General features: G+C 44.9%; 1 protein-coding gene across 2 annotated transcripts in view; it reads left to right on the plus strand.

Annotated features, from left to right (window-relative positions):
- The window catches only part of arid1ab (AT-rich interactive domain 1Ab), a 55,899-nt gene that overhangs the window by 21,988 nt on the left and 10,405 nt on the right, over positions 1-23,506 (plus strand). For both annotated transcript variants that reach the window (XM_085396352.1, XM_085396353.1), the window contains exons 2-6: positions 3,392-3,613; positions 5,945-6,649; positions 7,466-7,573; positions 21,921-22,161; positions 22,957-23,031. In XM_085396352.1, coding sequence (XP_085252478.1) covers positions 3,392-3,613; positions 5,945-6,649; positions 7,466-7,573; positions 21,921-22,161; positions 22,957-23,031 — 1,351 coding nt within the window. The remainder of the gene's footprint in view (positions 1-3,391; positions 3,614-5,944; positions 6,650-7,465; positions 7,574-21,920; positions 22,162-22,956; positions 23,032-23,506) is intronic.

Below are 23,506 nucleotides of genomic sequence, written 5' to 3' on the forward strand. Positions count from 1 at the left end.
GGCCAAAGCCCGCAAAATAGGGCTCAAGGTAGTAGTTATTTTTTATGCTTTACTGATTTCTAAAAAGGTCAGTGACTTTGATCCAGTGACTTTGCAGTTAATTATTACAATAGTTACGTTACGTAGAAACAAAGTTTATAAATCTGTTAATGCCGTGCTGCTCATTGTGGCAAGTCATAATCACAAATTATTGCGGTCAGGAATGTCATCGACGATTAAAAACAGTTGCTCAATTCAAGCTTTTGAAACATCATGCATTTATTGAACTTTTTTTTTAAGAGTGGATTTCCCTGAACTCATGAAGCCTGTCAGGTAGAGACAACTGCTTGTCCCCACAATCTGGAGTCTACACCGTGGAAGGTCTGCGGGTGTATCAGAGAAAATAAATACATTTATACTGGCTGTATACTGGGAGAACTGGTCCACGTAAAGTGGAAAAACAGCAAAACAGGAGCATTATTGATTCAACGAATACGACAAATTAATTTTTCTTCTAAATGATGTTTTCATAATCTTTAGAAGCACAAATTGTGCTAACACAATTCAATGGAGTGCAGTCTACCTGTTTCTTCTGCTTTTTCACCTCATTTTCCTACAGAAAAGATTTAGAATGTTTAATAGTTATGACTCAAAAAATAAGAAAATGAAGCCTAATTTTAAATACGTTAACACACTTGTGAACAGTGCACGCTCACCTTCACTATCTCCTGACCTGATCAAAGCACCCCTATCTGCATCTGTGGAGTGGGTGATAACTGAGACACGAGAGGGAGAAGAGTGGTTGTTTCGGGAGCCGTTACTATGCACGTTCCACTCCGGGCTGGAAACCCCGATTGTAGTCAAGTCGTACTTGCGAGCTCTCTCCCCACTGAGCTGGGTGCCGAGCTGTCATGGTTCTTAATGGAAAAGCCAGTTTGTTCGCTCATTTAGAAATATTCTCACTGCTGGCAAAAGTATCGACCGAAATTGGTGAGGGGAAGAAAGGTTGATTGTTTTATGGCCCAGTCATCGCTGGGAGATTTTTGTCTAAATGAGAAATAGATTTTACCTTTAGTGTGCCGGCTTTTGTAGTTTGTTTGCATGCTAGTCATTTTTCATGTGGATTGGAGGACATTACCGGTGATTCAGGCCTCGGTGGCACACTTTACAGATGACTCAGGAGGCTCTGTCTAACTGCTTAAGCAGCTCATTAGAAAAGAGCTATAGGATATTTCTGTCCAGTGAAAGAAACCGCTCCAGTTTTTTTTTTTTTTTTTTCCTCCTCTTGGCTCCTCATTGCCATAATTGGACAAAAGAAACTTTTGGAAATGTGTAAAAAAACAGCAACAATGTGGTGTCTGCTTCACTGCTTTCTACCAGTCATATTTAAGCTGTGTAGAGTGATGTTTGGACTCCTATCTTGGCATGACTGGGGAGGGGGGGCAGCAGGCATGGTGTCCTTTCTTCGAGTCTGAGGTTAAAAGTGCATTAGAGGTCACAGTGGAGCCTGTTACCTCTACCCCTGGTGCGGTCGGTAATGACCCAAGGGAGTGCAAGATACCCCATCCCACCTCCCACTGTTCCCACCTACTCCTTCCCTGCACAGACATCCAACACAACACACAAACACACACTCTTGTGAACCTGGAGGAGCTCAGGAGAGTTTGGCCTGGAGGAGGCTAGAGGGAAAATCTGGAGTGGAATATGTTATCTTGGATAATGTCGGTTGACCACGCTGACAGCTTGTTGATCCACCCCTTCTCCACACCCCCCCACCACCACCTCCAACAGCTACAGTCTTCTGGAACACACACACATATTTTCACACACTCGCAAACACACAAGCCTCCTACTGAGTCACCCCCTACCCCGACCTCCCCCTCTTTCATTGCAGCACTGTCATTCATAGAGTGCCAAAGCCTGCTGCTTTATTAAAGCCCAGGAAGAGCAAGCCCTGGCCCGGGTTCAAACAGCAGTGCAGCTGGGACCTGTTACATTTTCGGCAGACTGCCCTCTCCGTCTCACTGGCTATAAATAGCCCCAGTGGTTGTCTCCCTTAACCGAGGAAAAGAGGTTTTTGGGGGAGGAAAAACACACCCGTACGCACACGCGCGCGCAGGCACACACACACACACACACACTGACACTTGCACACAGATTAATAACCGTGGGAAGCAATGAAACCTTTGTGTCTGCTGCCCGAGGTCAGCAGGCCAGGAGGTGTTGCTACTTCAAAGACCCCGTTGTGGTTTGTACTTTCAGACGCCGCTGCGGTGGGTTTGATGGGAACATGCACAGGCTGTCAGAAGTGTGATGTGTTGATGGCATCAGACCATGGCAAACGAGCAGAAAACTTGTTGTGAATTGCTATTTGTTTATTTTTCCACTTGATGACCAGTTAATAATGCTGCAGTGGAATCCCATTTTATAAATTTTTTAGAAATATTGGATATACTTTTTTTTTTTTCTCATGCTGGGGGAGTGTTGTGTCGGAAGGGATCCCACCATGTGTTATGTACACACAAACACACTGTCACCGACTTTATGGCATAGACATTTTATGACACTGGTTCCAGCTGTTGACAGATGAAGCTACCTCATTGTAAACCACCACCAACCCAGAATATGCCATCTGACTCCGTAACATTCCCTGTTTTTACCACGTGGATCTCTACGAGTCCAGGATGCCCTAGGTCATTCCCCACATCCACCACCCCACCCTTTATCCTTACACAGCTTCCAGCTGAGAGGTGGGCACAGCTCCAGCCACCGCAGACACTTCCACTTCCTTAAGCTTATTTTCATAGAAACCTTTACCAACGTCTCTGCCGTAACAGTATCCACCCACTGGCACAATGATCTCCTGGGCCGGGAAATGCTCCTGGCGGATGTAGTGGGCTTATTCATTCATTCATGGCCAATTTTTTTTCCCTTTCTATTTGGAAAGTAAATCCACTACAGTTTTTTTTCCCCTCCCTTCTGCTTTTTGTTCTATATTTGCTTGATTACACTGTGGCTGGTTTATGAGATGATGCTCATAGGACACACTGCAGTGGAGTCATGCTGAGTAATGCCTTCTCAAGACAACTCACTAAAAAAGGTTCTAAAATAACTCTAGCTAAATTTGACCTGGACCGCATTTTCTCATCCTTTTCTGTCACTTCACTGTGCTCGGAACAAGATCCCTTTATTTCTATCACTATAGAGCTTGTTAAGAGGTATGACTGAACCCTCTAATAGGGACTCTAGACATGCCATTACCATCAGCACTAAAATCACAATAATTGTGTGGATCACACAGTTATTTCTAAAGTCCGCTTCACCATACAGCTTTAATGTCAGAATTGTCATTCCAGCAATCTATTTCGTCAGTTCATGGATGTATCACATATTCTCTTTGTATCTTCTCCAGCCTCCAGGCCCAATGGACCAGGTAGGGAAGATGCGCAGCCAACCATATGGAGGACCCAACCCCTTCTCGCAGCAGCAGCAAGGACCTCCCACAGGGCCTGGACCCCAGCAGGCAGGCTCTTACCCAGGGCAGGGCTATGGCCCTCCGGGCCCTCAGAGGTACCCTATTGGGATGCAGAGCCGACCACCCGGAACCATGAGTGGCATGCAATACGGACAACAGGTCAGTAATGATTAACTTGGCTCTCTATTTGTACAGTTTTAATTGAAACCTTGCACAACCAATATTTGCTGTTAAGACATTTCTGTGCAGATTATTTTTGAAATATCTGGTGACTTAGGCTAAATTCTTTTCATCAATTATGCTAGTAAATTTAGCAGATTGTCCACTAAGTAGGTGATGAGATGTTTTTGTACATTTTGGTTTACTGCACCAATTTAAGAGTCCTTAAAAAGAAATGTGAAATAATTTGAATAAGAAATATGACAAGAAAAATATTTGTAAGGTGATATGTAGCAGTCGAGTTTAAAAAAAGCAGCACTGTGCAGTCAGAATTTATTCCACAAATTTGTACCATCTAGTGAGAAGAAGACATGAACTAGGATAAGAAACTACAGCATGGTTTGAGAGGAGAGCCTGTAGTATCGATAGGGTAACACTCTTCTGCCATACTGCCAGAGTAATAGAGCATTGGAACAACTATGTCATTACTAGAAAGTCTAATCCAGGTCAAAACAACTCTTCGTTAGCAGAAGATATTTAACAAATGTCATGTATCCAGGTACAGTGACTTAAAGGAATTGAAAGCCATTAAGGCATGACCCTGTTCTGGCTGTCATAGGGAAGATGGTGTGTGTGTGTGTGTGTGTGTGTGTGTGTGTGTGTGTGTGTGTGTGTGTGTGTGTGTGTGTGTGTGTGTGTGTGTGTGTGTGTGTGTGTGTGTGTGTGTGTGTGTGTGTGTCATATCTGACAGTTAGCTTAGCATAACAATTGTAGTTAAACAAAAAGCTAAAGATCTGAAAGACTTACAGTGTGGCCCTGTGTCTGTTTTTTTTTTTAACTAGATATATCTTGTAAACTAGAGAGGATAAAGTGCATTAACATATAACCAAATAACGTTCACCTGCTCTGCTAGACATCAAAGAAATATCAGCATTGTCACCTTGAGTGTCTCTTACCTTGCATACTTAAACAGGACTTTAAATAATAAGTTATTAGGGTGGATGAAAGCCCCAACCAAAATTCTGCCTCTTCTGTCACACCAACCCTTCCTCAACTACATCCACGAACCTCCTCTGAAGAGTCCAACCAAACTGTGTTTCTGTATCTTTTTCACTTGAATCCCAAAAGGCTCTGAAGAAAGAGGAGGGGTGAAAAAAACTCTTTACAGGGATAGACACAAAAGAGAGCAGCCCATCAGTTTCCCACTGTCTGATTTATTTTCATGCTTGAAAGCCAAAGATGGGGGGGAAATCCAAGCTGTGTCGACAGGCACAGTGGGCAGCACCTTCTGACAGCGTTGTCCAATTGAAAACGGCAAACATCCAGTTTGCTATAGCTACTTACTCATAGCTAGGAATAAGCCCCTTCTTGAACTCTCTCAGCCAGGCAGTTCATCTTAACAGAGAAATGCATGCAGGGAATCCCGTAGAGTGAAGCCTTTTTCTTGTGCGTCCGCTGCCTGTGGTCTTGTGCCCATTGTGTGGTGTGATTATCTCATACTGGCCTGCCTGGTGTTTGACCGTGGACTCGATAAGTGCCCTGCAGAGAAGAAAACGGCTTCCCCGCCTTTGTCAGACAGATACAATACAGCCACTTCATGTTGTTTTAAATGTGAGGCCATTCTTTACTATCTTGTATTTTCTTATAGTTCTCGAGTAGCTGAGAACCCCCTCACCCCCCTTCAGTCCCCTTGCGAAGAAGAAAAAACCCCACACATGGCTCCCCCCCCTTCTTCTTTTCTTATTACAGTGTTTCCTCACAAGGTCAGCGCTTTCTCCTTCCATGTTCCTTGAGGGTAATGAAACAAAAACACTGGTATTGAAAGGCATTCCGCGAGCAGGTTCGGGCAGAATATGAAAAGGCTCATATTGAAGTTCAAGGAGATGAAGTCAAAACTCAATTTTTATTTTCATGCCAGTAATTTAAAGCAATACACGGCTGAATTCCGACACTTGGATGCTTTTTCTTATGTGCTTTGACTGATCAGTTTATAGTGAGGAACACACCACTCAAACTGAGGGGTGGGGGGGCAGTTTGTCTTTTCTGTTTAATCTGTGAGGAAGATGAAGAGATGCTCTGATTACTCTGTGGAGAATGAATGGTAAAAAATGAAAACTAAAGAGGTGACTTTGAATATTGAGTTATTTTTATATATTTCTGCAGATCCCATCAGTACACATGCTGTATTCAGGTAGTGACTGATATTCCACAGAGGGGCTCCGGATAGTAAAACTGTGCCTGGTTGTGTCTGCTCGCACTTTCAGATCAAGCATCGCTAGTCTTCCCCTTTGAAGATAAACTACTGTTGATAACTGATATCCTATTTTCTAGATGTCAGCATATGGACAACAGGGCCCAGGAGGCTATGGACAGCAAAGTCAGGGCTACTATGGTCAGCATGGCCCTGCGCCTCACCCTGGACAGCAGCAACCTCCATACTCTGGCCAACCCCAGGGAACCTCTGGACCTTCATACCCCCAACAGGGCCATCCTTCACAGACTCCAGGCCAACACGGGCAGCCAGGACCCCCGTACCAACAATCTCAAGGTCCCCACGGCCCTCCTCAGAGTCAACCTCCGTATAGCCAGCCCCAGCAGTCTCAGCCAGGACAGCCACCCTATGTATCTCCCCAGCAACAGCAGAGTCAACAACAGCAGCAGCAGCAGGGACCTGGTCCGCAAAGTCAGCAGGGCTCTCAGGGCCAGCCTGGGTACCCGCAACCCTCTGGTCCAGGGCAGCCACCACAGCAGCAAACCCCACAACAACAAGGGCCCCCACAACAACAACAACCACCACAACAACAACAACAACAGCAGCAGCAGCAACAACAACAACAACAACCAGGAGGTCCACCTCCTCAAGCCCAACAGCCTCCAGGTCATGGCCAGCAGGGCCAGCCATCACCATATTCTCAGACTCCCCCGCTGCAACAGCAGCAGCAACAACAACAACAACAGCAGCAGCAGCAGCAACCACCACAACAACAACAGCAGCAGCAGCAGTCACCTTATCAGAGGTTCCCACCTCCTCCACAGGTAATCCTTACACAAAACTCTATTAGAACACTTTAGCTGTAATTTGATGTGATGTGCTGTGTCAGGGGCAACTGTGTTTCCATTAGCAGGAGATTCCTGCGCTGACACATGCTCTTGACTTTACTGTACTTAATCAGTGCTGTAATGATGTCCGTGACGATCTAACAGTGGCACTGTAAACTGCCTGCTTCCCAGGAAATGCCTTCACTTGATAACTTTCAATAGTCGGTTGAAAAGAACATTGCATGCTCAGCTTTCCATAGCAAAAACACATGGAAGAAGTGAGATGCTGCTCTACAAGGGTTAAACAGGGAAACAGCCATGAGAGCTTTTGAATAAACCTTTGGTGTGGCCCACTCAGAGCTGCTTTGTTGGTAATTAAGCTTTAATTACTTAGTTAATTAAACAGGCTCCTGTCTGTTAAATGGATAGTATGAACAACAGGAAATGGACCGCACACAAGACCGTTGACAGAACGGGGCAGTTTTTAGTAGTTTCTTGTAAAAAATAAATAAAAAAATATGATAAGTTGAAGCACAAGCTGTAGAATAAGCAGTGAGTTTTCCCCATGCCATGTGAGCCCTGTGGCAACACAAACATGACGTACAGTAAATATTCAAATCACAGTCGGTCACGGCTCTCTACATTTATCCAGCCCAGTGGAGATCTGTTATTTGTATCAGTGTGACAGTGGTTATATTAGCTGTGCACTGCAAAAAGGGAACAAGCAGTAATAAATGCTCGACTCTGAGATTTTTTTTTTTTTTTTTTTTACATTGTGTCCGTTTTGTCTCTTGTCTTCGTTCTTCCAATCAGGAACTCTCCCAGGATTCCTTCAGCTCACAGTCCAGCGCTCCTCCATCTAACCAGCCAAACAAGAGCAGTCAAGAAGACAGCATGCAGGCGCGGCCATCCAGTCTGCCGGTGAGGCTTCTGTCTTCGCTTTTAACTTCTGAATTTTGTAGCAGGTTTCATCGCCAGAATTCCACAGACCACATTCACAGACGCCCTTGATGAATATCCCACAGAAGCAACATTTAAACTAACATTTATAAACCATTTGTAATCGTAACCGCATAGTCAGCCCAACATGTAGGACAGCACTGATATAATTAGTGATGTTAGTCAGACTTGATTGAATTCAGAATCTATAGCCATATGTGGTAGAGGAAAATCACCCAGCTCTAAATGTCATTATGGCTGCCTCTGTGAACATGTTATAATATTTTTCCTTTATTATTTCGATAGAGTGGAGTGGAGATTGACAGGAAATGTGGGGATAGAACAGGGGAATGACATGCAGCAAAGTTCTGGCTGGGTGTTGATCCGGGAACTAGGCTGCTTTAGCCGATTTGGTAAGCGCCTAAAACCCCTCGACCATGGGTTCACCCCTTAAATGAGATTTAAGCAAATCCCATCCTGGTGTTTCTTACTCTGTACCCATTTCTCCTGCTTGAAACTCAGACTAAAATTGAACTTATTTCTCAAAACAGTTGATGTTTACTAGGCTTTGCTCTGTGATTCAGTTTGAGTTACTTCATAGGTGAATTTGTATAGTGTCACTCAGAGTGAAGCAAACATGCAAATGTGGAGTAAATGTTGGCTTTTGGATTCCACCGTGCAATCGATTGTGCTTGTGAATCCAATGGTTTGGTAGTCAATCTATTCAGAGCAATGTGATGGAAATGTTATACATGATCACAACTCTGTGGGTATCATGTGCTTTAGTAGAAAAAGGCCCAATATTTTGTTCTGCAGATGTTAGTGGAGTAATAGCTTTGTTGCTAAATTCACAGTATCTTGAGAAATTTCTCCCTCCTAGATGGAATATTTGAAACCAAGTATCTCCCACCCTCTACCTAACTTCCCCCAACATGTCGTGGCAGATCGTTGTCCCTCTCCTGGAGCCTGGTTCTGCCAGAGGTTTCTTCCTCTTAAAAGGAAGATTTTCCTTCCCACTGTCGCCAAGTGCTTGCTCATAGGCGGTTATCTGATTGTTGGGGGTTTCTCTCTGTTATTCTAGGTTTTACTCTACAATATAAAGTGTTTTGAGGCGATTGTTGTTGTGATTTGGCGCTGTATAAATAAAGTTGAATTCAGTAGTATCTGGATATCAGTGACAACAGCACAAGAATTTTTGAAGGAGAGGTAAAGAGCGCTATAATGTTAATTTAGACCCCAACCCTTCCCACAAGAAGCTGATAGCACGAGCAAGCAAAGTCACGGTTTCCATTTGCTCTTAAAGAGCAAAGAAATCAGTAAGTGGGGAAAAATAGTTCTGCCTGGATAAGGATTGTTGAAAGTGAAGCAAATCTCGCATCTGATAGCCCTCTGGCTAAGATAAAGGTGAGAGAACCCCCCAACCCCACACACACACACTCACCCTCCACCAGCCCTCCACCCCATGCTCCGTGTTAAAGAGGTGTCTCGCTGTAACACGTTGCAGTTTCCATGGCAGTGTTTATAGGTCAGACTGCAGATCTAACCTCATTCTGGGCCTCAGGGAAGGAGAGTGAGAAATGAGATCATTAATAAGAAAGAATGAAAGTGAGGGAGCAGAGTTTGGAGGGGTGGGAGGGGGGGAGATGTGTGGGACTGAGGGAGTGCAAGCAAATAACTTCAAATAGTGTGAGTGATTGGTTGGAGTGGAAGATGCTGAAAGAGGGAGGGATGAGAGGCAGCGCTGTCTACGCCAGTAGGGGATGCCCTCAGGATGTGTTTCCCTCCTCTTTTATTTATTTCCCTTATTTATTTATACACCTCTCTGTGGACCTGGCCATTGGTCAGGAAGGCTAGGCCAGGGCTATTTTTATTTATTTCTTTATTATTATTATTTTTACTTTCTATCTTCTCAGGGATTCCCCATCAGTGTTGTCTGATTGGCCGACAGAGCCATTAATCTGGTTATGGCAGTGGTAAACAGATCTCCTCCTCCCATTCTTTTTCCTCCTCATCCCTGCGGCACCAAAGTGTGTGCAGATGAGACCATGCTAACTCAGAGTATAACCCTGCCAGCCTGAGTCCGAGCAGCTGGGGTGACACCTGCAGGTGTTAGAAGTAGATGTGCATCGATGATACCTGTTGTACAAGGTGCTGAAGTTATTCTGTAACCTCTGCTAAACTATAAAAGCGGCAGAAAATATCACCAACAAGTCAGAAATGCTGAGAAAAGGATTTGTGACAATGAAACTCTACAATAAAGAGTGGTGTAAAAACTCCAATGCTTTGTGCGATAGAACTGAAATATGTGTAAAGACTGCTCTCAGTAAGAAAAAAAATAGTACTTAGCCCGGTCCTTTCCCCCGAACTCAAAATAAATGGATGTGTTGTTAAAAAAAGAGCCACACATTCATTACAGCCTGCATCACAATTCTGCTGTTGTTAACAGGACACCTACTTATACAGACAGTGGTCCTTACTAGGGCTGGACGATATGGGCTAAAATTCATATCGCATATAATTTGAAGCATGTGCGGTAACGATATATATCGCGATATATTCTTTTCTTCTGTATAACGTATTTTCCACACTATAAGGCACACTTAGAATCCTTTAATTTTCTCAAAAATCGAGAGTGCGCCTTATGTATGAATTCTGGTTGTGCTTACTGACCTCGAACTGATTTTGGCGTGCAGAAATCTGTTAAAAAATGTTTTAGTACAACTTTGGTAAGCCGCACTGCTTGATGGATTGTCAGAGCATTACGGCTGCCGTAGTGAGGAGCTTCGCGGAGTAATCTGGGTCCAAAACTCCGTCCCTTCAGGTCCCAAAGTCAAACGAACACTAAGAGTTAAAAACGGTCTAAATTCTTTCATCTGTAATTAAATCATCAGCGTTGCTGCTTTATCGGGTGTAACAATTAAGTTTTACATCCATGCATCCATGAAAACAGAATTTATTTAATTTAACGGAGTTAGAAGTTAACAGGAAATTAGCTCGCTAGTTTACACCTAAACATTTCATACCAAGTTCTGACAGTGACGCTGGAGGATGAACGCCAACTTTTTTTCCACTCGATAAAAGTTAACGTGAGGGATTCTGGTGGTTAGGGACAAATGCAGTCGTATAGCAGGATGCTATACACGGGCCAAACTTCAGTCAGGAGAACAACTGAGATTATTCGTGCACAATACAAGGTTAGTTATTAATATACTGCAACAACATGGGACTAGAGCAGCTGCGAGAGAATTCAACATTAATGAATCAATGTTACGGAAGTGGAGGTAGCGCAGTTTTTGGCTTTCCCCATATTTCAAAAGTGCTTCATCTCTTTGCTATGACTGTCGCCCGCCATAATTTGCAGATGATAATGGTTGTAGCCGCTGCGATGCTTTCGACCAAAACAGGCGCAGCTTGATGACATCATCAACATGCGCTATCGCGATAGAGCGATATAGTCAAAATCTCTATCGTTGGCCAAATTTATATCGTTTCTATCGTATATCGTTTATATCGCCCACCCCTAGTCCTTACTACTAGCTAGTTGAGGTAGGCAGCTCGAGCTATGCTGTGTCACACACATAACATGGCACTCTCTACTTATACCATATAACAAACACAGCACAAATTGGCGGTCTGTTTAATTTTTATGTCGCTGCCCTGCATCACTATCCATCCCTTCTAACACCTCAACGTCCACCGACAGGCTCTAAAAATGATCACTCCAGTTTTTGTGCATGATTTCTGGGGACCTGTGAGGTCGGAGCCCAAAAACCAAAGTCTTAACTGCTCTGCCATAATAAAATAATTTCAAACGTGAGGTCACTGCAGTAAAGAAAACAAGATGCACACTTGTATAAAAAAAATGAAATGATAATAACATTTGTGACCAAGGAATACAAATATCAAAAAGAATGAATGTAGTTATAGTAACTCGCTAACTTGAGCCGTTTTCGGGCTTGAATGTGAAGTTGCCCTTTGTCCCGTGTTGAACATACCAGGAGACAGTCAACCTCGGATTTGTTGTCACCACTGGAAAACCTCTGTTTGGTTTAGGTGGGAATTGGCCTGGATGGGTACCTATTGCATGTGCTCACTTTGACATTGTTAGGAAGCAAGCCAGGTTTGGAAGTAATATGTGTAATATCTGATCTGATTATTGTTGAATTTTTCTATTTTAACATGCAGTTCCCCCAAATAACCGAGAGAAAGATTTACAGCTGCAGTCATAAAAAGAAAAGATGATTTAAGGGGTCATGGTCAGACTTGTTGGGGTTCATATGTGTTGGTTTGACCACATATGAAACCAAGGTTGTATAAATCAAATGTATAGAAATGTTTTTTTGTGTGTGTGTTGTCCACACACAAATTCTTCCTTGTATTCTAGCCCAATAAATGTGGAGGTTTTATGTGGTATGATTATTTTTATTTTACACTTATTAGTGGATTGATGAGTGTAATAGATACAAATTTTCCTGTTCTTGTCTCAAAATAAGTAACTGGTACTAAATTGTGTTTGTACTTCTCTCGTTTAGGAAGCGTTTGCTAATCTAATCTTAAATAACTAATTAGCCTTACGCCAAGCAAAGGAGCGTATTTAAGTGCATCTGTCAGAAAGAAAGGTACAGGTTTATTTTGAAGGGGGGAAAAAAGTATGTTTATTTTGTAAGAACCTGCAGTAATTTGTATAGACTCATTTCTTTTAATCTGCCTGAGATCTTGTTTGAATCCCGATCCAACAGCGACTGAGGGGTAAATGCCATTTAGCTACTTTAGTAGCATTCGTGCAGAGCCAGCCAGACATCACCTCATCGAGAGCACAGATGGGTCTGTTTGAGGCAGGTGCTTAAAAACCCAGCGTCTGTTAGGCCGCTGCTGAGGTGGGAATAAAGGTGTACAGAAGGCTCAGTGCCTGCTGGAAGGCGCAGGTAGGAGAGCAACAGTCGGTTTGAGAACAGGGCTGCGGATAAGAAGTGGAAGAGAGAGAGATTAAAACATAGAGAGACACACACACATGTGCGGTCAGAGTGGAACTAGCTGAGCAGGTTCAACTGGTTCCTGGTTTGTTTTCACTCTGGCTCCAGGAGACACATGCACAGTTTAACTGTTGAGTATTTACCTCGCTGTTCATTTTTTTATGTTTTTACCGTTTGGTTATCTAACTGAAGCTTGTCTTGGGGGGGGTGAAATACAGCAGCAAAGTAGTAGTCTTTGTGGTCTTCGAATATACATCTGGCCTTATAACATTTGTGGCATTTCAAGGAAAGGAAATGAATTAAGAGATAAGAAGTAGGTGAGGAAAAAAAGGGTTTGTGTTCTTTTTTTCGATCAAATACTTCACATTATTGACTCTGTTTGTAATGAATAACCATAGTTCATGATTAAAGGGGGGACTCTGCCATTTTTTTTTTTTTTAAAACACATGAATGACTTAGCTCTTCTTGAGGAGCTATTTAATTTCCCCTCTGGCAGCTCCTCAACGAGTTTGATGTCTGTGCTAATGTCACACGTCTGGGACACACCTTTAATGTTGACGTGTGATGCTGGTCAGATTTTTGGGGTGTCTGTGTGTGTTGTAGTAGTAGCCATGCAGACGTGAATACTCGGGAACTCGTTCGTCGAGGGCCCAGCAGAAGTAAAGCAGGCGTCTTTCATACTCCTTAGATGTGACATTTCCTCTCTGTGTCAAACCGTGGAAAGGGGAATAACTAGCAGGACACCATCAAGCCCCGTCACTCCCACCCACCTCTCTTCTAGTCTTTTTTTTCCCTTCTTTTTCTTTAAAATCCCCTTCTTGTCCTTTCCCAAGTCTTTTGTACACCCTTTCTCCACTGTGGGGCTAATCCCACTCAGGACCGCCCACTGCTTGTGGTGCTCCTCTTTTCTGATGTGTCTGAATGTGCTCTAGACTTAAGAGGAAGGTCACATGTTGGTCATACACTTGCACTCGAGTTTGTTTTTTCTCTCCTCTGTCCTGGTCCTCTGGTTTCTCTTCTCACAATAAGAGTCTTTACCGTTAGGAGAATGTATTTCCCTAATTATGCAGATTCTTGAGCCTTATGTCATTGATGCATTTCTGCTATTTGTGTTCTCAAGTTCCTGTTTTTTGTTGTTTTGGTTGGACAGCCATCCACTGAAGATCCTAGTTTTCCCCACCTTTAAACGTATCACTGCTTATCTTGAGTCCCGCCTTTGCGTGAATCCACTCTTATCCAGAGCTCAGGGACCACCCACACCAACAACAGTCCCCCCCCCTCTTAATGACCTTTAATGTTATGTGCCAAGCCTTCTGATCTGGAACCGAGGGATCTTCCAGCCTTGCTGATCAACTCCGAGTCCCCCCCTCCCCCTCCCTTCCCTTCCCCTCCCTTCCTTCTGCCTCCAATCCCCATTCCCTCCTCAGCCCAACCCAGCTCTGCTCTCATGCGGCAGCTAAGCTTGTTTTTGCGACATAGCTCTGGAGCAATCAGCCTGACAAGGCCGGCCCACTTTTTTTTTCTCTCTGTCTCTCTCTCTCTCTTTTTTCTCCTACCCAGCCCAACCCCCTCAGCGCCTTTTTCATTATTACACTCTGTTTTTGTGCAGCATTTCTTTATTTCTGTTTGAAATATATTTCTATATGAATATATTTCTCCCCCCTCTCTCTCTGACTCGTTCCTCTTTCTGTCTAAATTCTCGTTTTCTCTTTCCCTCGCCTGCGCCCTCCTCCCCCTCTCTTTCCTTCCTCGTTCGCTCTCTTCTCTCAGTAAATCAGCTTTCATAACGCTGTGCAGCGCAGCCTTGTTTTGCGAGGTTCTGACAGTATTCAGAGTCCTGGGCCAGTTTCCTGTTGCTATTCTGGGGGCCTTGCTTCCTGTGTGGACATGTCTTATTCAGATTCCAGGGTGCCTCCCCCCATTCTCCCAGCTCGTCTGTTTCTTTCTCCTTCTTTTCTTTAGATGATTTTTAATGAATCTATTTGAGGAAATTTAGTCTGTTGACAAAGTGTCTTGTTTTGCATTTACTTCACTGAATTGTTTCTCCACCTGGAAAAAAAAACACCCCAAAAACTTAACAAAAAAGCCCTGACACACACACACACACGCACACACAGAGTGCATCAAGCACTCTCCCTTCTGCGCTCTCTGCACACTCACTCACTCTCACACTCGCGTGCACACTCTCCCATGCCCCTCCCCTCTGCCTCCATTTTTGCTGGGCTGAGCTAGTTTTGCAGCACAAAGACTGTGGCTGACTGCAGCACTGTATGTCCCTGGCTTTCTCTGGCGCTCGCTGGAACAAGCTGCTGAGCACGGACTGATGAAAAGAGGCTGACAATGAATTTAACTCTCGCTCTGCGAAATATCCCTTTTCATATTACATATGATTTTTTTCCTCCTATCCCCAGTTAATTCACTGCTGGTGTCCGTTGCTTTAGTAGCGCCCTCTAGACACACTGTGTGACAGTAAGAGGGAGGGGCGTTGCTGGTCTGGAAAGCAGGCAGACTGGCTGTAGAGGTCTGGAGCTTCCCCACCCTTCTAGCTCCCCCACCTCACCCCGAGGCCCCTCCAGCCCCCTCAGCCCTGCGCATCCCATCACCCCTCACCTCGGGCTGGGCAGCTGCCTGCCTCACTCGGGCATCTGTGCGCTGCCCTGGGACTCCCTGCTACTATTGTGATCTCCACAAAAGGCCCCCCACGCACACACCATCTCCCCATTATTCACAGCAATCAGACCCCTCCAACCACCCTCTCCCTCCCTCCCTCCCTCCCTCCTCCTCCTCCTCCTCTCCACCGCCTCCCTTCATCTACTCTGTGGTAGCTCCACACAGGCTGCTGCAGTGTTTGTGTGCATTGCACACCTCCTTTTTTTTTCCTGTTACCCCCACAGTGAAGCTCAATTAGGCAAATGTGGAGCGTTTAAAAAAGACCTCCCTACTTATTGATTAAGATTCATAGTTGGCCTAGATTTTTTTTTTGACTGCAAGCCTGTATCACACAGCAAAGTAAAAGCTGAACAGCACCGATCAGTGTCAGAAGGATTAGATTTTTGTATATCGTGGCATCCTCCCCTTTTTTTGTTTTTGCTGGTTCACTCTTTCATCTTCTACTTTCTGTTCCATGTTATTATCCTACCCACGCTGCTGATAAAGTAGCAGTGTAATGTTGATCTCTCGGGAGTTTGAGCTTGCTCATCTGTGGAGGTAGTAGACATTGTGTCTGAGATATCTGTCCCCAGCAGGGTGCTGTGAGCATTGTGACACCCTGCTGTTGTTGTCACTATCCACCTTTGTTATTTACCTTGGGGAGATGAAATTGCACAAATGCGATTTGTTAATTTCAAACACTAACTGGGGTTCGAGTCATCTGCTCGGTGGCATATATATATGGTAAGGGTGCATGGCGCACCTATAGGGTGCTTTGGCTGTGCCTGGAGTTTCTCGTCTGTCTGTGCTGTGTGTGTGTGTGAAACCCTGTAATGGCTGCTGCTGCTGCTGTTTGAGGCAGGGGCCTGCCTTGCTTCTCCTCCTTTCTCCAGTTCTTCCCTCATAGTGGGATGGGAGTGCCCCCTTATGGTTGAGCTCAGCCCTGCAAATCTTGAGCTGGGGCTGGAGCAGCCTCTCCCCAGGTCTTTGGTTGACTTCCCATCAGCCCTTGGTATGTGGATACAGTCCCCAGATACAGGTGGAGGCTCTGGGGTGGCGGCTGACATGTCGGCAACGCCCACACGTCTGTCTTCTTTTCAGCAACCCGCTGGCATTTCATGGTAATGTAGCATTGACTGGTGGTTTGACAGAACAAATATCTTAAATTGTACTTTGTCTAAGGACTGTGTGTCATTGGTGAATGATGAAGACAAGCGCTCTGATCATAGGCGAGAGATAATGTGCTTTTGGGCTCAGTAAGTCAAGTCAGCACATTCAGATTCTGAGCTGAGAGAAAGAGAAGAGAAACTGCGCTGAGGAAAAAAAATTCACTTGATCTTAAGCTTGAAAGGGAAGCGATGACTTTTCCCATGACCCCATTCTGATATCAAAAGCCTACTTTGTCCTGAACAAGTGGTAAATGCGCAGCGCTGGAGTGCTCTGCTGACGAGGTCGTTGGCATATAAACATAAACATCTCCAGAATGAGATGGCAAAAAAAAAAGACAAAGTTTGAGCGTGCCCTGTCCGCTTTGTGCTTCCGTGTTGTCTCCCAGTCCTCCCCAACAAATGTAATTAAAGGAGCTGGAGGGATATTGGGGGGTGTGGGGGGGTGAACAGGGCTTTGGTGCGTCTGCGTTTCCTGTAACAATGACGGGCTTCTTCTTTTGTAGTAGCTGACTGCACCGTGACCCTGCCAGGCACACAGGGAGGCCGTCAACAGAGACATGCAGACCTAGGAATGGCAGCAACAGGGGGGAGGGACTGTGTTGGCTCTAACGTGTCAACCACGTGGATCACAGTAACCATGGCAGCCCTTGACATGCAGCCAGCTTCCCCCTCTTCCTCTTCCATCCCTTTCTTCTTACTCTCTTCACTTTGCCACAGCGGATGTGTCGACTCTGTTCTTTGCTGTATATATTGTGTTCAGCATCTGGAGGCCTGAGAACGAGGAAGCTTGCCAGCCCAGGCAGCGGGTGAGACTCTGAGGTCTGAGGATGACAGAATGAAGCGGGTCAGGGCAAGTGTGTGACTCAAAGATGAACTTTGGCACCCCCCCTCCCTTCTCTTCTTCCTCCTCTTCCTCCTCACCACCACCACCAGATCTAGTTACACCACTGACCAGGGTTACATGTTCCAGATACGTGTCATTAACTCCGAGCCACTACGCTGCTTCTTCCACTTTCTGCTTCTCATAACCTACCAAAGAAAAAAAGAGGGAGGAAAAAAGGCTGGCTTGGCAGACTAATGGCTCTGGTCGAGCTTGATTGATTCAGTGAAGTAATCTGCAAATGGAATACATTAGGACAGCAGAGAGCAGAGCAGATGACTCAGAGACAGCACGGGCGAGAGAGATGTGGAGAATGTAAGAATTGTGGGAGCAGCGAAGATTTTCAGCATTTGTGAACAAGAAGTGCGTTAGAAGAAGGAGACGAAGAAGAATAAAATTCTGGAAAGTTTGTATCGTTTTTAAAATGAATTTGAAACGAATTCATCGTTCGAAACGCTGCTTTTTAGCCTTTGAAAGCTCCCGAAGTCTGTTCTGCACTTCTCAGCTCTGAAGTTCCATGTTAGGCAGTGCTGGGAAAAAGCACAAAATGGCTGCCACAGAGAGGCTTTCTACAGAAAGAGCTGCAGCTTCTCTGCTGCTCTCTCTGCAACACGGCTCACCGGTCCTCCCCTTTCTTCCCCTGCACATAGAGAAATGGCTCGTTTCTGTATTTTCATATTGTCAGTTGTCATATTTGCCATTGATAATGCTGCTGTGACCTTCCTTCAAGCTCCCCCCCCTCCACACACAGAGTCACACACCCCACCTGTGCTCACACGCTACTCCAACTTAACCACGCCACCTCTCAACTCCTCCTCATGCCTGATCTATGTCCTCTCTCCTCCTCTTCATCATTTGCCTTAAATAATGAGCGTGTTGAATAGCAGAGCCTCAGCAGCATCAGTATCACCAGCATCCACCACCCCTCCCCCTCCGTCCTCTCCTCGCTGTCCGGCTTGTGCAGTCAGCAGAACAGGCTGGTGCTGTGCAGTATTGAGCTGGGAAAAATCAATGACTGCAGAGTGGGAGTAGGTAGGAGCTTGTGTGTGTGTGTGTGTGTGTGTGTGTGTGTGTGTGTGTGTGTGTGTGTGTGTGTGTGTGTGTGTGTGTGTGTGTGTGTGTGTGTACAATTCTTCTGCCTATCCAAGCTGAGGATTCAGAGCTGTCAGATATTTACAGAATGTTAAAGAGCTCAGTCTGTACGCTGCATACGTGCCACTGTAGCAGTGCACACAGGCTGCACAAACGGAGCTTTTGCCGGCGTTATCGGGCCATTAAGGGATATTTTAAATTTTGCGGTTTTCATGCCGTACCATGCAGCGTTGTCACAAAAACACATTTGTTTGGGTTTTTTTTGTTTACTTTCCTGTTTTTCTCAGATGTTATGTCACTTTAAAGTCCTGCTGATTTATTCTGGTCCCAGTCTGGACCTGTTAGCACCAACCAGCTTCTTTTTGTTTCTTACAGATATTCTGTAATCTGGAGGAAAATAAAAATGGAAGACTGCTCTCACAACTTTATTCCAGCTAACTCAATCCCAGCTTTTTGCTGGACACATGATGCACACTTCAGTGTACCAATTAGCCATGCACGCCACACAGTGGACTTTAAAGTGTGGCAGGAATGACGACCGCTAACAGTCCGTCTCAGAGTTAGGAGTTCAATTTTAGCACCAGAACAATGCAAACGTGGTTATTTAATATGATTCTCTTGAGCTTTAATCAGTGCTGCTTGGAAATGGTCGTTGGAACCCAAACACAGCCAAAGATCGTTGAAATCCTGGTATTGCGTGATAATATGGTGGTCGTACCTTTAACCCGCCATCCTAACCCATCTAATCTTGATTGGTGTAAAGTGATAGTTGCTTTAATGGCATGATTCTTGTCTCTGTGTGTAGCTGGTGGTCATCAACCTCTAGGCTCCAAGACGACAACATAAATGTGTGTTTCATGCGTAACTAGTTTGGAGTTACATCACTGCCAACCTTTGATTAAAAGTAAATCTGTCAACTGAAAATAGGCTTAATAAAAAAAGGCAGAAACTCCACTACACAAACTACACACAAACGAAACTACACAAACTATAATAATCAGACAGTTTACCTCAATCCCCAAATCTTAATATGGTTTAAAAGCCACTGTGAGGCGGTACTACCAAGAATGACGACTGATATACTCGATTGATCTTGTTCTGCTTTTACACCCCCATGGATCTCTAGAAGTACCCCACATCCACGATCATGTGTTAAATCCTTTTTTCTGTCTCATGATGACAGTTTGTTCGTCTTGAGTGTGCATCCTCCTGCTGAGGTGTCTCCTCAGCTGAACCCACTAACTGAATCCTTTCCTCTTTGGTCTGTGTTGAGGAAGCTGTGGTTTAGAACTTGTTTTGTGGCTGAGATTTGACTCTGAGCAGCAGCTTCTGAGTCTCTGTGAGTACCAACTACAGAGGTGGTCATCGTGGCATCTGGCCAGTCGGAGCCCTTCAGATGGAGCCCTCTGTCAGATGACCAGTCTTGTGATCTCTTGGTTGGGAACAGGAGAAGGAGGGGGTGGGTGTAGGTCAGCTGACGATGCTGGCTGCTGGAAAAAGGGTTCCTGCTATGGTTGTTTGAGCAAAGAATGTCACGCTGTTCGGTTCCCTGTTCTTGATTCCAAAGCACGAAGACCTAATGATGTGCCTCTAACCCACTTTTGCATTTGAGAACATTAATTGGGCGTCAGCCAGGGAAACACTTTGGAGTGCGATACTCCCTTCCTGCTGCGTTTCACGTGGTTTTGTTGGTGCCGTATTTCCAGTGTGGGTCAGAGAGGCCTGGGTTTGTGCAGTCGCCGGAGCAGGAGAGGAAGAGCCGGAGGGAGGGAGGGCCGAAGGAACGGGGTGAGGGTGGATTGGAGGGGGAGGGAAGGGTGGATTCTGAATCAGCGTTGTCCTCCTGTCACTCCCTCTGGGGTTCCTCCATCAGGTCACATCCCAAAAATAGCAACGGGCGCCGTTTCAAGTGCAAAACCGCCGGCTTCGGGGCTGCAGCCAGCCTGCGAGTGTGAGATTTCTATGGGAATAGTTGGCCACAATCCAATGAGTGCTGCTTTATTTTTCTCTCCCACCCCCTCCTCCTCCTCCTCCTCCTCCTCACTCCCTCCCATTTTTTTCCCTTCCTCCAATGTGACTGGCAGATGAGCTTGCATTTCTGAGTGAGCACATGGTCTCCACGTGAGTGGCCAGTGTGTAAACATTCACCTTCCCACAAACATAATCATTGCCGGCTGCCTTCCTACCTTCCTGCCCGCCCGCCCGTCTTTGTGTCGCAGCCAGCGAGGCTCAATAACAACACCACATGGCACCAGAGCCCGTGCCCAGCACCAATTATTTCAACTGCCTCCCGAGATGACTCGCTTCAAATGTTTGTTTTTTTTCCCCCCACTTTCTCTTTGCAAGTCAAACTCAGTTCTCCTTGCCAGCACGGATCATTATCGGCATTATGGGAGTGATGTGTGGAGTATTTTTAAAAAGGTGGGAAAAGAAGTCATTGTACCCAAATGTATTATTGAACTGTAATAGGGCTGGCAGCCTTCTATGAGAGAGTAACATACACACCCCGGTGAGGGCAAAGATTGCTGTAATGCATCAGTGCCCATTTGGATTTCCACTCACTTGATTTGACTTCTCTTGACTTTGACATGACACTGAAAATAAAACAGTCTCACCCTCCTCATGCAGGTCAGGAGGAGAAAAGCCTGAATATATTCATCGTTTCTTATTCATTTCTCCCAAATGTGATTCCCAGAATGCAGCCGCTTTCTTTTTCTAGGTTTTATACATTTTTAGAGCCTCATTTACATCCCAGTGCACACACACACCCTTACCTTTGATATCAAGTATCAGTTCTTCCACTTAATTTCTCTCTTCCCATCATAAGCTGAGCCTCCACAATGAGTGGCAGAGATTTTTTTTTGTTTTGTCTGATGAAACCTGAACAGTTTTCTTGTTCTGTATTTTTAGCCCATATGCTCATCAGTTACTTTTAAAGGCAACTTGTTGGACAATGCGTCTTTTTGCCGCAGCCCCGATGCCATGATCATGGTTGTATCACAAAGAAGAGAATAACTCCATAACTCTGGTGGATTTCTGCTTCATTTGTTACCAGAACCATATCTGAACATTTCATCTTTGATTAGACTAGCATGCCTTACTACAGCAATTGTAATGATATGATATCTATCCCGGTGTACCTACTGACTACACTTCACTGCATATCGAGTTGATATTGCTAATTGCTTGGTAATTTCCCTTCATAGCTACACGTTTAGCTAACGGCTAGCCATTACAGCTTGAGAACTGTAGCACTGGCCCTTTTCTCCTCGTCTGTGGGCCTCGCCGCTGTTCTGGAGCTGCTTATCTGCTTGGTGGTTCTTCATGTTAAGGAGAACTCATCAGCAGCTGAGTCATCATCGCTTCACAAAATGATGCAAATGCTTCCACAAGCTGTAGGAACTGATACTTTATGGAAAAGCGAGAGCGAAATGTGTTGACTTGTTATCAGTAACAAGTTGGTGATGTGAATTGTAAAAATAAATTTGTTAAGCCACTTGTTACAGTGTAAACGAACGAATGCAGTGTCATCGTCGACTCATGTTCTGTTGCTCTTCTCCTTCAAGGATTTATCCGGCTCCATCGACGACCTTCCCACTGGTACAGAAGGCGCTTTGAGCCCGGGTGTCAGCACCTCGGGCGTGTCCAGCAGCCAGGGCGAGCAGAGCAACCCGGCCCAGTCACCCTTCTCCCCGCACACTTCGCCTCACCTTCCGGGCATACGTGGACCCTCGCCGTCACCTGTGGGTTCCCCAGCTAGCGTCACCCCTTCTCGCACCGGCCCCCTGTCCCCCGCTGCTGTGCCAGGTAAACGCACAATACCGTTAATACTGTTGTTTCAGACCTACAGCAGCACACAGCTAAAACATTATTCTGTTTCTACTCTGCTTTAATACAGTTGTTTTAGATCTTCCGGTCTTTAAGTTCAGTCGTTTTGAAATGGTCTTTGAAATCTGAAATTCAGCTGCGAAAGACTACGTAGGGGGATTTTATGGCAAGGAAAAATGTGAAAATTAAAACCAAGTTTGTTCTAGAAGAATAATAGCATTATGTGGGTGTCAGTAGATAAAGTACAAATGCAGAATATTTACAGGAAAATCACCATAAATATGATGTCCTGAAACAACTGAGCAGTTATTTATTTTCACTTGCCAAAGACTGCTAAATGTAAAAATGGACCTGCTCGATACGGCTAACCAACAACAATAATTTCAATGTCTTTGTAGTCAGCTATTCATCGTATCCAGCAGAAATCCTGTCTGACATATGTAATAAAAAACAGACAGATTTAGAGTTTTAATTCAAAACTCTATGCGGATCACATTTGTAATTTATGAAGCGATTTGCAAGATATGGAACTTTAAGTTTCTCCTAACATGATGCTAGTAAACCATTCGCTGACGGAGAGACGGAGGTTACAGTGCCACCCTCTGCTCATTGTGGAGAGACTTGCCACAGTTTATTAGCTTGAATGTGACTGGGTCACACTCATTTTATGGCCAGTATTTCAAAGTTTAAGAGCAAGAACTGATTGTAAATAAAGGAGACAAATTTCCGCGGTTCCCACGGTAATTTCAGACCCATGTCATCGCTGTCCCGCAGGTAATCAGATGCCTCCTCGGCCGCCCAGCGTCCAGTCAGACAGCATCATGCACTCATCCATGAGCCAGGACAGAGGTGAGTGTGTTGGAAATGTTTGCAAACAGAAACCTTTAAAGAGTATCTCCTCATGTGCTCAGTGGCCAGCAGTGTGTGCGCCCCATTCTCAGCAGCTTTTAGGTGTGATTGTTTGCACTTGTATGCATTCCTCCCATCTGCAAGCACTCCCCCAGGCTGTGCTTCTAAATAAGAATGTGCTCTACTTGCCAGGTCAAATGAGAGCAGGCAGACACACTGTACTGTGTTGTGTTTGTGAGGAAGTGAAGAGCTTGAGCCATAATGTGTTGTGCAAATGTATGCTAAAGCAGATGTAGCGTGGAGTTTTGTTTTTGTTGTTTTTTTGTTTATTTTCTTGGTTTTTTTTAACATTAAGTGTTTAACATAAGATACAATCGGCATCTAATTATTACCACTTACTATTGGTTGCTGAATTAATCAAACTTTGATATGTGTGTGTAAAAAAAACTAACAGTGTTGCTTAATGTTCCCTGTC

This window comes from Rhamphochromis longiceps, linkage group LG22 (assembly GCF_057381845.1).
Source record: "Rhamphochromis longiceps isolate RC_006_pf linkage group LG22, R_longiceps_female_GT1.1, whole genome shotgun sequence".
Classification (NCBI taxonomy): domain Eukaryota; kingdom Metazoa; phylum Chordata; class Actinopteri; order Cichliformes; family Cichlidae; genus Rhamphochromis; species Rhamphochromis longiceps.